General features: G+C 46.2%; 1 protein-coding gene across 1 annotated transcript in view; it reads right to left on the minus strand.

Annotated features, from left to right (window-relative positions):
* The window catches only part of DNAAF4 (dynein axonemal assembly factor 4), a 261,399-nt gene that overhangs the window by 241,451 nt on the left and 2,909 nt on the right, over positions 1 to 17,039 (minus strand). Inside the window, exon 2 of the mRNA XM_086959015.1 lies at positions 10,347 to 10,494. Coding sequence (XP_086815141.1) covers positions 10,347 to 10,494 — 148 coding nt within the window. The remainder of the gene's footprint in view (positions 1 to 10,346; positions 10,495 to 17,039) is intronic.

Below are 17,039 nucleotides of genomic sequence, written 5' to 3' on the forward strand. Positions count from 1 at the left end.
ATGTAGCTTTTTATTTCAAAATAATAAAATAAACTTTAAACTTGTATTAAAAATATATAACTAAATACATATTATTACAATGTATTAAATAAACCATAAAAATGTTAGTGAGGGTGGGATTTAAAAAAATATATATTTTAAATAATAATTATAAACAATTTACACATACTTGAAATGAAATGAAATGAAATGAAATGAATTTGTACTTGTAAAGCGCACTTATACCCCAACCAGGGTTTCCTGGTGCTGTACGCATACCGCTGCGGAACCCTTCCTGGCTTTTCCCTGTGAAATGTCCACTCCTGGGCACCCCCAAGGTGAAGCCAGGCATTCTTGGGGCCGTTATGTATTAAACATTTAATTTGATGAGTGATGTAACATAGTATGGTTTCGTTTTGGGTTAACTATTCTTGTAGGTTAAGTTACATTCTTATTTTACAATAAAATATATAAATTATTTAAATCATCAGTAAACTTTATTAGTTTTTCCTATATTTTGCCATAGGGAGACTGTCACCTACATGTGAAAAGTTACTAGTACTAACTTTACACTAATAATCCCTGCACTAGTAGGCTTCACCCCAAGTTTTGAGGGGTGGGTGGGTGAGACACGCATCTAGTAGTAAATGTACACTCCCTCAGAAATATATTACTAATAGATGGAGAGCTAAGTGAGTGAATCTACACATCTAAATTTAACTTTGTGAATAAGCCCGAGTCTTGCGAATAACACATTCTAAAAGACACAAAAACAAAAATAAGGAACACTTTCTTCGTAAGCATCACAACTCACAGGCACCCCTCCAATTCAGAAAACAGACTAACAAACACAGTCTTAGTTGCAACCTAAATATTTCCATATGAAGAACAACAAAGCACACAGAAGATATCAACATAACTCAAGCTTCTCAACTACATCAGAAGCTGGAGAGCAACAAACTGTGGAGTGTACCAAGGCTTGCACACTCCTGAGCCACAAACAACAACAAAGCACATGGCATACTTTTTCACATTCAGAAAAAAGAATTACATTGAGCACACATATCTAAATTATATTTTCCTAAATACACTCAGTTTAGAGCAATGCAATGATAGGCTTCTATCACAGTTCCACTGTACTTTAAAACCATCAACCGCATTAGACAGTACATGTTCTTTGTTGCGAAAGCAGACTCCAAAGTGTTGGGTTGGGTTAGGAGACTAGGACACTGAGGCAGGTGCTGGAGTGGTTTTTGTCTGTGCACTTTGGTGTCCGGGTATTTGCTTGCTTGGTGTTATGTAGTAACTTTTGTTCTCGGCACTGCACTTTATGGATACAAATGAGGTACCTCAGTGTGTGAGAGTCATACCAACCACTGAATTGTCCATCACCCAAGCATGCCACTATTGCTTAGTGGGGCAACGCAACATTAAAGGCAGCTTTCCTTAAACTGGTAGACCTCCAATCTGAATTTGAAGTTTTCCTCTCCAAAGATTGTAATCAAGACCATGTTGCCCACCAAATCATGTAAGTTCCTTCATCTGGGCCACATTTTCCTAAAATACAGTAGCCGTGTTACCATTAAAGCCTTTGTGTTGTGGTCTGAATCTTAAAAAACTGCACCCTTTTAACCACTAGAAGCATGCCAGGGGAATAGTAAGGTAGTTGTAAAAGATCATCACAGCTCAAAGTTCGTCCTTGGAGTTCTGTTTTGAATCGAATGTGTGATGTCATATGTGAGGCATCTGATGTACTATAAGCAACCATGGTTTAATCTGGAGATTACTGTGGTACTTATCAGTACAAGTCTGCTTTTAATATTAATGGTGGGCAAAATTAAATAACTAAAATGGATGCTCAGTTCAGTTTTAAAGCTTTATTCGACATTTGTCATAAAAGCATTCACCTAACCCTAATACAAATAAATACTACACATAAAATACTTTCTAAAATACATATTAAACGTAGATTGTCGAATAAATACATAATAAAAATACAAAGCATTATAACATTCATAAAAGGTACGTTTTTTCTAAAAGTTAAAATATAATAGTTCATATGGCAAAGTGCAGAATTAATAATATACATAATTTCATTGGGATGTAATTGCCATTAGTGAACGAGTACGAATTATCCATGCCCAGGCCAGAAATTTTGCTACACCAACCACAAACACAGTGGAACAATCGGATTCAAGTATCCTAAGGGCTACAGATTGGCTGCGAGTTCCCATATTTAAGCACACTGGTTTTAGCCATTTACGTCTAGGGGTCGAGTACAGTGGACAACAGAACAAAAAATGGGAAATGTGCTCAATTTGTTCATTGCAATGGTGACAGTGTTCGTCCCAAGCTGGGGACCAGTGCTTCTCAAAGGCATTCACCGGAAGTGTACCTATGCGAAATTGAAAATAAAGTTTTCTGTCATATGGTCGTTCAATGACGTCCCAAAAGGATTCGCATGAAGGGTACATTTTTATGTCCAAGAAGCGAATTGTTAGACTTGAACTTGGACTATCACAAGACATTGTAAGATACACCATTTCCCAATATAGTTCTTTCAGCTTTGCTTTCGTGGGGAAGCAGGTCACATCTTTGGTATCCCATAGATATTCCAATTTCAGTTTTACAAGGAGTCCCCGGAGCTCCTTTAACCATGGGATACTATGGAAACGGTCGAACTTAATGACGTCCATCAATGCCGCCGCATAGTGGCTTAATTCTGGAGTCACCATGATCCGTCTCCAATATAGAAGAGGCCGTAGCCTCGCTATGTCCTCTATACTTTTTCTTCCGAGGTCCAATTTTAATGGAATTGTGGGTGTGCTTTGTGGGACCATCACAAGCCCTCGTAGAAATCTGTTTTCTGCTCGGCCCAGATCTCTCAGGTTAGAAAACCCCCATAATTCAGATCCATATAAACAAGCCCCAAGTTCTTTCATGGCGTAAATTTCCAATGCACAGTTTACCGGCTTTGTTAGCGAGGTTCGATGTTTTAGGGCAATTGCACCTGCTAACTGCCTAAACTTTTGTAAAGTTGTATTGATATGTGATTTCCAGCTCATGTTTTCCTGGAGGATGATGCCTAGGTAAGAAAAAGAGTCCACCCTTTCTAGGGGAGTACCTTTATATTTTATTACACCTTTAAAGGTGGACTGCTGGTTAAGGCACATGAATTTTGGTTTGGTGGTATTCAGTTCAAGGCCCCTACCATCACAAAACTCACCAAAGGCATCAACCACTTTTTGGAGACCACTGGGGGTGCGGGAAAGTAAGAGCGTGTCATCCGCGAACATAAGGACGGGGACACGGGAGCCTGCAATTACTGGGGCGTCACTAGCAATCTTCTCTAGGTGTTCAACAATACCGTTTATATAGATTGAGAAGAGAGTCGGCGCTAGGACACACCCTTGTCTCACCCCACATTCTACCGGAAAGGGATCAGTTACTTCTCCTTGCTTGCCCCATCTGATTCTTGCAAAATTATTTTCGTGGAGACGGACAAGGAGTGTAAGCAATTCCTGGCTTAAGCCTGCATCCGCCAAGGTCTTCCAGAGTTTTTCTCTGGGGACCAAGTCGAAAGCGGCTTTTAGGTCCACAAATACTGCATACAATGTCCCCTTCTTTAGAGTAACGTTTCTCCAGTAGATGGTTAGAAATTGGAGAACTTGATCAACGCTACTAGTTAAGGGGCGAAACCCTGCTTGGTAAGATGACAAAATATTCTTTTCATCAATCCATTGCTGCAGTTTATTCTGGACTAGTCGGCCCATTAGTTTTTGCGCTGTGTCAATTAAGCTAATGGGTCTGTAGTTTTTAGCCAGAGTTCTATCACCTTTCTTGAATATGGGAATAATTTCAGCTCCCTTCCATGAGGCAGGTACTTTCCCTCCCATTGCCACCGCATTGGCCAGCATTGTGAAATAACTACACCAGGAGTTCCGATCCGATAGAAATATATCAGCCGGAATTCCATCCATACCAGGAGCTTTGCCCCCTGCTACACAATCCAATACAATGCTCACATCCTTTTCCACAAATATTGGAGATTTGTAATAAACATGTGGAGGGGGACAATCATGGGTAAATGTTGGGTTACGGGCATACTGTGGTTGGAAAAATTCTACCCAATTGTTTTTCGGGACATGGTTCATCGGCTGGGGAGCTATGCCCCCCTTTTCCCATTTTACTGTGGCCCAGAAACGTTTGGAGTCCTTGGAGGCACATGCCTCCTTGAGTTCGCGCCAGCAATCCTCATCCCAACGCTTCTTTGCCAGTTTTTGGGTCTGTCTATACTGATTTCTCGCCAACCTAACTGTTGATGTATTTCCGGTTCTCAACTCCATGCTAAGATTTTGACGTGCTATCCTGCAACTCTTGTCGTACCATCCTTGACTCTCTTGAACCTTTTTCTTTTTATTAAAAACTACCGTTTTGACAAAGAAACTTTGGATTTTGGAGAATAGTTTCTCATGGGCCTCCATCATGTAGTCTATAAAATCAATCATCCCACGATGGGACTTAATCTTAGAGACTTCATCCACCACTAATTCTTTGAGAATCTCTAATTTAGAAGCATCTTCTAGGAGCATACTCCACTTCAGGTGGCGAAGGTTATTTGAGCTCACAAGATCTTGCGTCACCATTTCATTTTCCCTTGGGTATTCGGAGGCTTCTTGGTAGGGATGGAGTGTCAGGCATAAGGGATTATGATCACTTTCTATTTTGTCTTTCACTTCCATATCTACCAATTTATTCCAAGCCCTTACATCCAGTAGTATGTAATCTATTCTGCTGGCTGCTCGGCCATTGTCAAATGTATTTTTCCCCATTAAGTCAGAGGGTGCCCGTCCATTGACTGCTCTAAGCCCTCTTGAGAGACAAAAACTCTTTAATTGGATTGCTACTGTGCTCCATTTTCTAATGGCTGGAGTCTCTAGTTGAGGAATTCTCCACTTAGCATCCTCTTCTTCGGCCAGGATCCTATCCTCTTCACCCAAGGGTTCAAAGGTGGTGTTAAAATCCCCGCCTACTATTACATGGGGTAGCAATGGTAGCATTTCAATGTGATGCTCTAGAGTTGTTATGGTCTCTGATGGTTTGCCCCCTCCGACTCCCCTGGAGTAAACATTAAACAGGGCAAGTTGTTGGCCATTTTGCCAACTAATGTCAAGAGCTAGGATGTCATTAGAAGGTATAGACCTTTGCTTGATTGTGCAATTCAATGTTTGGCGTATCCAAATTAGCAGGCCCCCAGACGGTCGACCTACTCGATTTCTTACAGCTGGAACATAGAAATTCAGATACCCTTGCCGGAAGGTTGGGGTGAGCGACCAAGTTTCTTGCAGCATAATAATATCATGATGGTCAATAAAATCGGCCCAATCTGGAATGTTTAGCTTATTTATAATGCCGGCTATATTCCAAGAGACAAGTGATAATGGCAGCATATCCGATTGATGATATAAGTGGTCATTATCAGGTGCGTTTACTACTTCTTCAGATTCTATGCTTGGTATTTGACCTTCTCTTAGTGTTGGAAACTTCTCAATCACCTCTGGTACTTTAATTTGTCCCTCTAAAACTATGTTTAGTTCTTCTGGAACAGGAGTGTAGGATTCCTTAGGGGCCAGGGTCATATTTTCTGCATAGGACTCGTGTGGGGTAACTGCCCTATCATACCCAAGGAGCAGCTGGCTTTTGGGGGGGGCGGGGAGAGAGCCCACGAGTCAGTCACACTCGTTTAGGTCGGATAGTGCAGAATAGTGGTTTTTCAAATTTAACCCCCACTCGCATAATGGGCCATTCCTGGCCCTTCTGTTTCCCACAACTGTCCACTTTGTTCTCAATATGCTTGGTTTTGCTACTAGACCTCTTCTACTATAGAAGAAGTCCAGTGTCAGTGGTATAATTTCTGCTGTTCTATGCTGTGGTGGAAAGATGTTCCGTAAGACATCAGGTAATACTTCGGGGCCTTTGAAATTTAAAACCACACAATCCCCTTGAAATTTCTTTGTTTTAGTCCCTATCCACTTAACCCTTCTTGCTGTAAGCAGATCGTCTGATAGCTTTTCTTTGCCCCAGGGAGATATATGCATGTTGTTACTCAGCCACTGCAGAGCCTTATTTCGTAAAGAATCCGGAGACTCAATCTGCCCTGTTTTCAGTGGTGGTGTATTAGCAAGCACTAGAATCAAAGGGGAAGCTTCAACAATTAATTCAACTGGGCCGGTTTCTGCATTGAAATTATCAAGGGTGGTGTTGCCTGCTGCTTGCACTGATTCTAAGATTGGAGCGTTGTTAGGGATATCACCGGGTCTGGAGCTAGCTTGCTGTGTTTGGGCAGGTGTGACTTCTAGGCCTTCATTCGAGTTCCCCCCAAGCGTTTTCCCTGCAGCCTGTATGTCATCAAGTTTATTTATTATTAGGTTTGGTATTTCCCCCACCCCCTCGTTAGTTTTTCTCAAGAGGGTCTCTAATTTGTTGACTTTATTGGCTAGCTGGTCTATTTTAGATATAAGGGGTTTCATTAGCCCCGATAGTTTTGACTCCAGTATACCCATAAGCTTGTTTGAAAACATGTCCTCCCAAGCTATACTTTCATTCTCTTCCTCCCTTATCCTTCTTCCGCCCTTCTATTTGTTCTTCTAGGTGGGGTTGCAGGTTTATTCTTACTGGAACGCAGTCCACCTCTTTTAGGCGGGGCCTTAGTGATCCCTCTTCTAGCTCTTGGTGCGGGGACAGGGGTAGGAGGGGAAATGCTCTCAGAGTCTAGCTCTACAATTGTATCAGAATTATTTAACTCTTCTACAGTTAATAAGTCGGCAATAGGATCGGGTTGTTGAACAATGGATGCCGTAGACACATTTGTTGTAGAGCAATCATTAGGGTCCTCGATAGGGTCGGTGGTGATTATATCGTTGCTGGCAGAATGGAATGCCCCTAGTGGATTGATTTGTGCACAAGGTGGAGAGTCCATAAGTCCCAAAGAGGACCTCCGATCATTATTGATTTTGGCCACCACCTGGACCAAATAATTGTCCATTGTATTGGCCGGGGTGACAGGTGTTTTTTGTCTCGACATAACAATCGGTCAATATTCTAGGCACCAGAGCCCTAGTTAGGAGTACAGCAATAATAGACCAGTTAAGCAATGACCGCAGAGGATGTAGGAGTATATCACCTTACCCCAAGTAGACCTGAGAGTTGGGGCAAAGAGGGGTGGCCCAGTCCAGTCTTTCACAGTCTAGAACGGGCTAAAACGGGCCCGCACTTGGCCCGGGCTTCGCCCGGCGTCCCGCTCGCATCCCGCGAGACGGGGATGACAGCACTTAAATGCGCCTCCTGGCGCGTGATAGACGCGGAATGCGTCCCCTTTGAATCCTGGGTAATGTACTCTCTCTGCTCTCCCTGACCCGCTCTGCACTCCGCTCGCCGGCCCGGTCTCAAGATGTTGCAAGGGACAGGCGGCGGGAGGCAGCGGGAGGCGGGTGGTCCAGGACACAGACTGCAAAGGTAGGAGTTTTCCTTTCGTGAGCCAAGGGTTTTGCAACAATGCGATTTCAGAACAGATCCCCCCCCTCGACCGGGGTGACAGCACTTAAATGCGCCTCCTGGCGCGTGATAGACGCGGAATGCGTCCCCTTTGAATCCTGGGTAATGTAGTCTCTCTGCTCTCCCTGACCCGCTCTGCACTCCGCTCGCCGGCCCGGTCTCAAGATGTTGCAAGGGACAGGCGGCGGGAGGCGGCGGGAGGCGGGTGGTCCAGGACACAGACTGCAAAGGTAGGAGTTTTCCTTTCGTGAGCCAAGGGTTTTGCAACAATGCGATTTCAGAACAGATCCCCCCCTCGACCGGGGTGACAGCACTTAAATGCGCCTCCTGGCGCGTGATAGACGCGGAATGCGTCCCCTTTGAATCCTGGGTAATGTAGTCTCTCTGCTCTCCCTGACCCGCTCTGCACTCCGCTCGCCGGCCCGGTCTCAAGATGTTGCAAGGGACAGGCGGCGGGAGGCGGCGAGAGGCGGGTGGTCCAGGACACAGACTGCAAAGGTAGGAGTTTTCCTTTCGTGAGCCAAGGGTTTTGCAACAATGCGATTTCAGAACAGATCCCCCCCTCGACCGGGGTGACAGCACTTAAATGCGCCTCCTGGCGCGTGATAGACGCGGAATGCGTCCCCTTTGAATCCTGGGTAATGTAGTCTCTCTGCTCTCCCTGACCCGCTCTGCACTCCGCTCGCCGGCTCGGTCTCAAGATGTTGCAAGGGACAGGCGGCGGGAGGCGGCGGGAGGCGGGTGGTCCAGGACACAGACTGCAAAGGTAGGAGTTTTCCTTTCGTGAGCCAAGGGTTTTGCAACAATGCGATTTCAGAACAGATCCCCCCCTCGACCGGGGTGACAGCACTTAAATGCGCCTCCTGGCGCGTGATAGACGCGGAATGCGTCCCCTTTGAATCCTGGGTAATGTAGTCTCTCTGCTCTCCCTGACCCGCTCTGCACTCCGCTCGCCGGCCCGGTCTCAAGATGTTGCATGGGACAGGCGGCGGGAGGCGGGTGGTCCAGGACACAGACTGCAAAGGTAGGAGTTTTCCTTTCGTGAGCCAAGGGTTTTGCAACAATGCGATTTCAGAACAGATCCATAATTACATGATTTCACCACCTCTGTTATTTGCTGTTTCCGTGTTAAGTAACTGTACCGGAAGAGGTGTCTGAGGTGCAGGACAGATAAATGAAGGCCACCAGATTGATATGGTCATGGGAGGAATGACAAATACATAAATATGTATCTATATACACACATGCACAGAGACGAAGAGAGGAAGTAAGCAAGGTTGACATCACATGAAAGACTCAACTTCCTCTCGAATTGGGAACCTCAGACAGTAATCTCTGATCTGACCAACATCTTGGAAAGGGAAATTCAGAAGGCTTCACCATGACTCTCTAGTCTAACACATGGTATTGACTATGCACATGAGGAAAAGCTCAAATTTGAACAGCCTTCATTAACAGAATTCTGCAGTCGCAACACAGCGCTTAATGCCCACTGCTCCTCACAAGCTGCAGAGCACTGCGCCATATGACTGTGGAAACACCGGAACGGTCTAGGCTGCAAGGATGCCCAGGTGAGCACGTAATTCTGCAACACGGTGCCTAATTGCTTGATGAGAGTAACATCTTCCTCTGAAGGCTCATTGCAGCTGGTATGATCCATCCAGGCTGCAATAACGAGTAACTCATGAGCTACCTAAAAGTAGCTCTTCTGTAGGCAGCCTAGCCTGCTAAATTAGACGTTTTTGTTTGATTGTGTTAATATATGTATACTAACATTGAAAGGTGTGTCCTTTCAAAGAAAACATGTGGGTTTTCAGAACTCATAAGCTGATGTATGGAGAAAAAGGGATTTCCAAAATATATTTATAGCTGATATTTCAGTGATTAATTATGCAATATTACTAATATGACCCCGGTGTCAGGGGCATTGCAACTATGGCTGCTATGTGGTACTCATGCAGAGGCATTCCATATTGAAATAGCCTTTTTACAATAATGCTGGCAACCCTCCTTGATACACTAAGGTGATCACTGCTAATAATCTTGCATGGGGTGACCATTAACGTATTCTTTTTTGACATGGTCCCTATTACAACACTAATCTTATTAGCTCAGACTCAATTTTATTGAACATAAGTAGCTCTAGTTACAGAAACGGTAGGAGATTCCTGATCTAGGCTTCCACGTAACATATGGTTTGCCACCTCTATAAACAGGCTACTGAAGGCCCTAGACTAAAAACTCCTCTTTAAAAAAATCTAAAAGCCTCTTATCCTGGAGGGATAAGGGGCTCCTCCTACAAATGAACCTCCTATAAATAAGAAAAATTGATAACAAATGCTTATGCTTTAATGGAGGAATGGAGGGGAGGAAGAATGGGATAAAGAAGAGAAGTCTAGGACTTAGGGTAATGAAGACGACTAATAAGTAGTGTGGTCATTCCCCCATAACTGTGCTACCCTGCTGGCCTTTATTTATTGCTCAGAGAATTTCACAGCCTTGGACACAATTCAGCAGTTTTAAGATGACCGAGCGTAGGTTTCTGGTTGGTGAGTAGAATGGTGCCATATATTTGAAGATATCCAGGACCTTCAATAATACATTTGGTTCTTTTAATGATGGCTAAATACCAGAAAGTAGAATCAAGTGTTATTAAAACAGTGCTGCTTGGCTTCATTACAAGGGCTCTGGCTGCTTTTCCACCCCGACATATCATATTAGCACTTGACAAAAAAATCTGGTATTATAAAATGTACATACAATATTGAAATATTTTCCATGAGAAATATACCTTTATTTTAATACAAGCTTACCTTTTGTCGTGTTGAGACTCTCCCATAATGCCTCTTCTTTCTTATACAAAGTAAACATAATGACTCCATTCCCAATCTTTGCGTGGCTTTTTGAATCGTCTATTGGGGCGAACAAAAAAACTTCAAATATGAATGGTGGGAAGTTTACCTGTGAAATGGTGATGGAAAAAGAATAAAGAGCACTGAGTAATTTGTTTAGTAAAGATTAAAGATCTTTCAAAATTCTCTACCAGAGACATGATAAAGGAGTGACTGTTGTATGAAAATTCCTCTAGGATGGTTTGCAGTGACATACTACCTACATTCTGAATGCTACAGACAATTGTGCGCTTTTTCTTTCCACTGGCTTCACATCTAAAACCATGGAAGATGCTTCACTTGAATTTTGCTGATCTTCCAGAAGAAGAATAGAATCTGCTAGATGTAGGATACACCCAAATTGTGCCTACAGTCACAGCGGAGCATGAGTACTGTTCCCTCATTGGGCTATCGGGAGAAAGTGGTTGGTGGCAGCTGATTCATAGGGCAAAGTCAACTACGTACCTGTTCCTCTATATCATTCAGAGCTACAATCTTTGCAATCTCCCATAACTGGAATCTTTCTTTTCCCCATGTATTTGTGGTGTGATAGGGATAATGTGATATTCATGGAGACTGTGTGGTAATGTTACGCATTGTGAGGACACATGGCATGAGAGACATGATTAGTACCTGCAAAGATCAGATTATTCTAGATTCCTTGAGTTTTGAATAGCCCCAAAGCCCAGCACTTCAGAGACCCCATTGAAATTTCAACTTTGTGATGTTCTGGAAAGAAATTTGCATGCTGCCATACAGTAGACAGAAGCAATTTGGCATCAACAGGCAACTACCATGCTTCGCACTGCACTGCGTTTCCTCAAACACATTAAAAAAAATATATGACAAATTATGTTATACTACATATCACTTTGACTACTTGTCGATATCCCATTATTTTAGAAAGACTTGAGACAGTTCCCTAGGATTAAAGGTTTTGAGGATGGCACGGCAAAGATAGGCCCCATTTTCCTGTCAATGCCTTCGCTTTTGGATAAGTAACTCTTTCCTGCGCAAGAACTTTTATACCTGCCAGAAATCTAAGCGAAAAGAGATAGATAGATAGATAGATAGATAGATAGATAGATAGATAGATAGATAGATAGATAGATAGATAGATAGTGCAGTGGGGTGTTTTTGGTGGAAAAATACTCTTACAAACAAAAGGAATTGTATTAAATAGTAGCTTCTAATTACTTTACATGTAAATATATTGTTTCACCTAACATCTCCTGGTCATTGGTTGCTTTCTGCAGATCCAGAAGGAATGAGGGTAAGTTTGAATCTAGTTGACTAATACTAAAAACTTAAACAGTTCACATTGGTACGACAGGAAGAAAGGAGTGTTTCCAACACATTTAGCTGTAAAAGGTATTTGTTGAATCTAATAAAAGATTCTTACCACATGACACAAAGACTTAGCATGAGCAGTTGGGCTGGACTTTTTCTATTGGACTAGGGTCAAGATCGATTTGTAAATAGCTGCGTCCAAACTGAGGTGGCATAGTGGGTGGAAAACGATGGACTGGTTTGCAGCTATTACTTGAGGCTGAGATTAATTCAAGTATTCAATCCATCATCTTGTTGTTGTTGTTGCAGATGACACCCTAAGCACAACAGGTATGCACAGACACGGTTCCTGTGCACACTGTGCCTCTGGAATCAAGCAATGTCTAAAGTGAGGTGTCATAGTGGGTGAAAACCAATGGACTGGGATGCAGTCATGAGTGATTGTCAGTGGCGAATTTCCTTAGCAGTTATGTAAAGCAGTGTTAGAAATTTAGGTTTCTAGTTGGCAGAGTATACACCCTGTCCAAGCTGGAGCCACATTCCCACTCAGGGTAAGTCAGATACACTAAATACATTAACCTATGCTCACCCTCTGGTGGCTTGGCACAGAGCAGTCAGGCTTAACTTAAGGGGCAATGTGTAAAGTATTTGTGCAACACTTTAATTACAGTAACACAGTGAAAACACCACAGAAAGATTCCACGTCAGTTTTAAAAAATAGAGAATATGTACCTGAGTAAAACGACAAACTTCTACTTACTAGAACTCAAGATATGCATTTTTAAACATAAAATCCCAGAACAGTCTCAATCAATGAATCAGGGGGTTTAGAACGCGCTACGCACCCGTGAGGGTCTCAAGGCGCAGAGATGGGGTGCGGGGTGGTGCACCTCCGGTCAGCCGAATTGCCAGGCTTTGAGGCTCTTACTGAAGGTGTGCAGAGTTGGGGAGTGTCTGATGTTGACTGGCAGCTTGTTCCAGGTTTTGGCTGTGATGTAGGAGAAGGCTCTTCCGCCCGCTCTGGTTCTGCGGATGCGCAGGGTTTCTGTCAGGGCGAGGTCGGTGGAGCGGAGGTTCCTTTTGGCTACGTAGAAGGAGACTCTTTTGTTGAGGTATTTGGGTCCGATGTTGTGGAGGATTTGTAGGCATGGGTGAAGGTTACTATCTTCTCGACGGAAGTCAATGGAGGTCTCGTAGGTGGTGGGTAATGATGCCGATGTGTTCTGGATGGACTGGAGTTTGTGTAACAGGGATTTGTTGATTCCAGCGTAGAGGGTGTTTCCGTATTCCAGTTTGCTTGTTATGAGTGCGTGGTTGGCAGTCTCTCACTTCAGGGGGGGGGGGTCCACTTGAAGGTTTTGCGGAGGACACGGAGAGTGTTGAAGCAGGTGGAGGCGACTGCTTTGATCTATTGGGTCATAGTGAGGGAGGAGTGAAGTATGATGCAGAGGTTCTGGGCGTGGTCTGTGGGGGTGAGAGGGGTGCCGAGGGCAGTGGGCCAAAAGTTGTCCCATGCAGAGGGGGAGGGTCCGAGGACCAGGACTTCTGTCTTCTCCGAGTTGAGTTTCAGACAGCTGTTGCTCATCCAACCTGCAACGACTTTCATTCCCTCTTGGAAGTTGAGACTGGTGGTTTTGGGGTCCTTCGTGAGCGAAAGGATGAGCTGGGTGTCTTCGCCATAGGATACAATCCTGAGTCCATGCTGTCTGACGCTGGCGGCGAAGGGGCCATGTAAATGTTGAAGAGCGTGGGACTGAGCAATGCTCCTTGTGGTACTCCGCAATTGATCCCTGTGGGTTTGGAGAGGAAAGGCGGGAGTCTGATCCTTTGGCTTCAGCCGGCGAGGAAGGAGAGGAGCTAGTAGACGGTGGTTCCCTGTATTCCTGCTTCGTGGAGTATGGCTGCGAGGGTGCCGTGGGAGACGGTGTCGAAGGCTGCGGAGATGTCGAATGGGATGAGGGTTGTGGTGTGGACTTGGTCGAGGAGCGTGTGGATGTCGTCTGTGGCAGCAAGGAGCTCGGTCTCTGTGCTGTGGTTGTTGCTGAATCCGGATTGGGAGGGGTCGAGGATGGAGTTCTCTTCGATGAACTTTGTCAGCTGGGATTGGCGACCTTCTCGGTGAATTTGGCTGCAAAGGGAAGGAGGGCGATGGGTCGGTAGTTCTTCTGGTCCGTTGCGTCTGCGAATGGCTTCTTAAGGAAGGGCTGGACTTCTGCGCGATTCCAGTCTTCTGGGAAAGTGCCGTATTCAAAGGTAGTGTTGATGGTGCATCGTAGCTGGGGCACTATGGCGGCAGCAGCTCTGTAGAAGATGTGCGCAGGGCAGGGGTCAATGGGGCTCCTGAGTTGGTGCTCTTCATGGTCATGGTGGTATCTTTGGGGGTGACCGGGGTCCAGACGGTGATGGTGGGCCTGCGTCGTCGCCGGTGGGAAGGGTGGTTTCTGGAGTCTGCTTGCTGAAGTTGTCGTAGAGGGCTTTGATTTTCAGGTGAAAGTAGGGCCGAGTTTTTGCAGAGGTCTTGGGAGGGAGTGACATATGTGGCTTTGCTGTGGGACTTGGTGAATTGCTGAATGATATTGAAGAGTGCCTTTGAGTTGCAGGAGTTAGTGAGGATTTTGTTCAGCATGTGGATCCTGGTAGTCTGTCATGGCATTCTTGTAGCGGGTTAGGTCTTCCAAAGTTTTGCTGTTTCTCCATCGTTTTTCGAGATGTCGTCAGGAGCGTCTGGCTTCGTAGAGGTCGATGGTGAACCAGGTGGCCTTCAGGGGGCGTTGTCTGTCAGTGGTGCATAGGGTGCAAGCTTGTCTGCGCAGTTGTGATCAAGTGGTGTAGTTCCTTGGCGGCAGAGTTGGTGTCGATGTAGGCAGGGGGGTCGCGGCTGTGGGTGGAGGTGAGGTGCTCCTCTGTTACCTTGCTCCAGTTCCTTCGCAGAGGGCGAGGTGTGGGTTTGGGAGTGGTGGCGGTGTTGAAAAAGAAGTGTATGCAGTGGTGGTCCGTTGGGAGGGGCAGCGTGGTGTGGCTGAAGCAAATGTTGCTCCCACCTGCGAAGATGGGGTTGAGGGTATGTCCTGCCTTATGGGTAGGGGTGGTGATGAGCTGTTTCAGTCTGATGTTGGCGAGGTTGTCCAGGAGGGTGGTGGAGTTGAAGTCGCCGAGGTTGTCGAGGTAGAAGTTGAGGTCTCCAATGAGTATGTAGTCCATGGAGGTGATGGCGTGGGGTGCGACGAGGTCAGCAATAGTAGTGGCGAACAAAGTGCGGGGTCCTGGTGGTCTGTACGCGAGGATGCTGCGAAGAGTGGTTCTAGGGCTGATCTGGAAGTGATGATGTTCGGTGGTGGCGGAGGAGTCGCTAGTGGTGGAGGTGGAGAGTCGCAGGGAGCTCTTGTGTGCAATGGCAAAGTCCTCCTCCTGGGCGGTTGGGGCGGTCCTTCCTCTAGATCTTGTAGCCATTGGGAATGGTGGTGGCGATGTCGGGGGCAGAAGAGGTATTGGCCCAGGTTTCCAAGAAGTAGGCGACATCTGGCGAGAGGGGGTTGAGGATGTTCCAGATCTCTACGGCATGTCTGTGCAGAGAGTGCATTTCAGGGCTTCTGTGGTGTTGGCTTCTGCGGTGGGGGCGGCGGCCATGGCGGTGGACAGTGGTGAAGGTTTGACAGCAGGAGAACTGCCCGTGGGCAGTGTTTGGCGTGGACCGCTGCCACTTGTTGTTCCTTCCAGGGATCAGTGCGAGGAGGATAGATGACTCGTAGCGGTAGTTGGTCGGAGATCCAGGGTCCCTGGCGCTGGTCGCGGACGGGCGTAGACAAGTGTGCCTTTGGCACTCCCGTGCACGCGGCCGCACAGCAGCCACCATTAAATAGGAAAGGGGGAGGGAACCGCAGCTGGGAGGCGGGAGCGAGAACCGGCAGGGGGGTGGCAGCAGGGAGCAAAAGCGGGCACAGAAAACAGGCACAACAACAGGAAAATGGAAAACAGATGAAGATGAACAAGGACAAAATCAAAAATTAAAGAAAGACAAAGACAGGCAAAGACAGACAAAAACAGAAAGTGGACACAAACAAAAGGATTGACAGACAGCAGCAGACCAGCAGAAATCAAGGCTCTCCCACTGGACCACCAGGGATGAGGAGCAGCTAGAAGCTTGCGGGTGGAGGAGGATCTCGAACACCTACCAGCAACAAGTGATTGGGGCCAGCGGCAGGCAGCACAACAGCGGAGCTGCTGGGGGAGAGAGCAGGTCTCTGACCAGGAGGTAAGACGTCTTGCTTGCGCTCCCTCACAGTAGCCGCCATTAGATAGGGAAGGGGGAGGGAAGCGCAACTGGGAGGCAGGAGCAGAACTGGCAGGGGGAGAGGCTGCGGGGGCAGCAGCGGCTGGGAAGAAGGGCGCGAAAACGGGCACAACAATAGGAAAACGGAAAACAGATGAAAATGAACAATGACAAAATAAAATAATTAAAGAAACACAAAGAAGGTAAAGACAGACAAAAACAGAAAGCGGGCACAAACAAAAGGATTGACAGACAGCAGCGGACCAGCAGAAGAGCAAGGCTCTCCCACTGGGCCACCAGGAATGAGGCGCAGGCAGGAGCCTGCAGGTGGAGGAGGGCCTCAAACACCTACCAGCAACAGGTGATCTGGGTCAGCGGCAGGCAGTACATCAGCAGCGCTGCTGGGGGAGAGAGCAGGTCTTTGACCAGGCGGTCAGAGATCTTGCTCATGTTCCCTCACAGCGGCCGCCATTATATAGAGAAGGGGGAGGGTTGCCAGGTGGGAGCGGTAACCGACAGGGGGAGGGGCAGCGGGGGCAGCAGCGGCAGGGAAGAAGAGCGTGAAAACAGGCATAGAAAACAGGCACAACAACAGGAAAATGGAAAACAGATAAAGATGAACAAGGACAAAATAAAAAAATTAAAGAAAGGCAAAGACAGACAAAAACAGAAAGTGGGCACAAACAGTAGGACAGACAGACAGCAGCGGACCAGAAGAAGAGCAAGGCTCTCCCACTGGACCACCAGGGATGAGGCGCAGGTAGGAGCGTGCGGGTGGAGGAGGGCCTCAAACACCTACCAGCAACCGGTTATTGGGGTCAGCGGCAAGCAGCATTACAGCTGAGCTGCTGGGGAAGAGAGCAGGTCCTCCCTTAAGAAGTTAATAGCACTCTCTCTCTTAAGAAGTTAATAGCACTAGAAGGTTGATTGGGTCGCACTAGACCGGGGTAAATCCAAAGTGCAGTCCGACGGAGAATAAAAAGTAGACCGGCTCCAGGAACCATGCAGGTCCCCTGAAAAAGTACCTTGGAAGGAGCAAGCATCAGTATCGAAGG

Source organism: Lissotriton vulgaris, chromosome 2_1 (genome assembly GCF_964263255.1).
Source record: "Lissotriton vulgaris chromosome 2_1, aLisVul1.2, whole genome shotgun sequence".
Lineage (NCBI taxonomy): Eukaryota > Metazoa > Chordata > Amphibia > Caudata > Salamandridae > Lissotriton > Lissotriton vulgaris.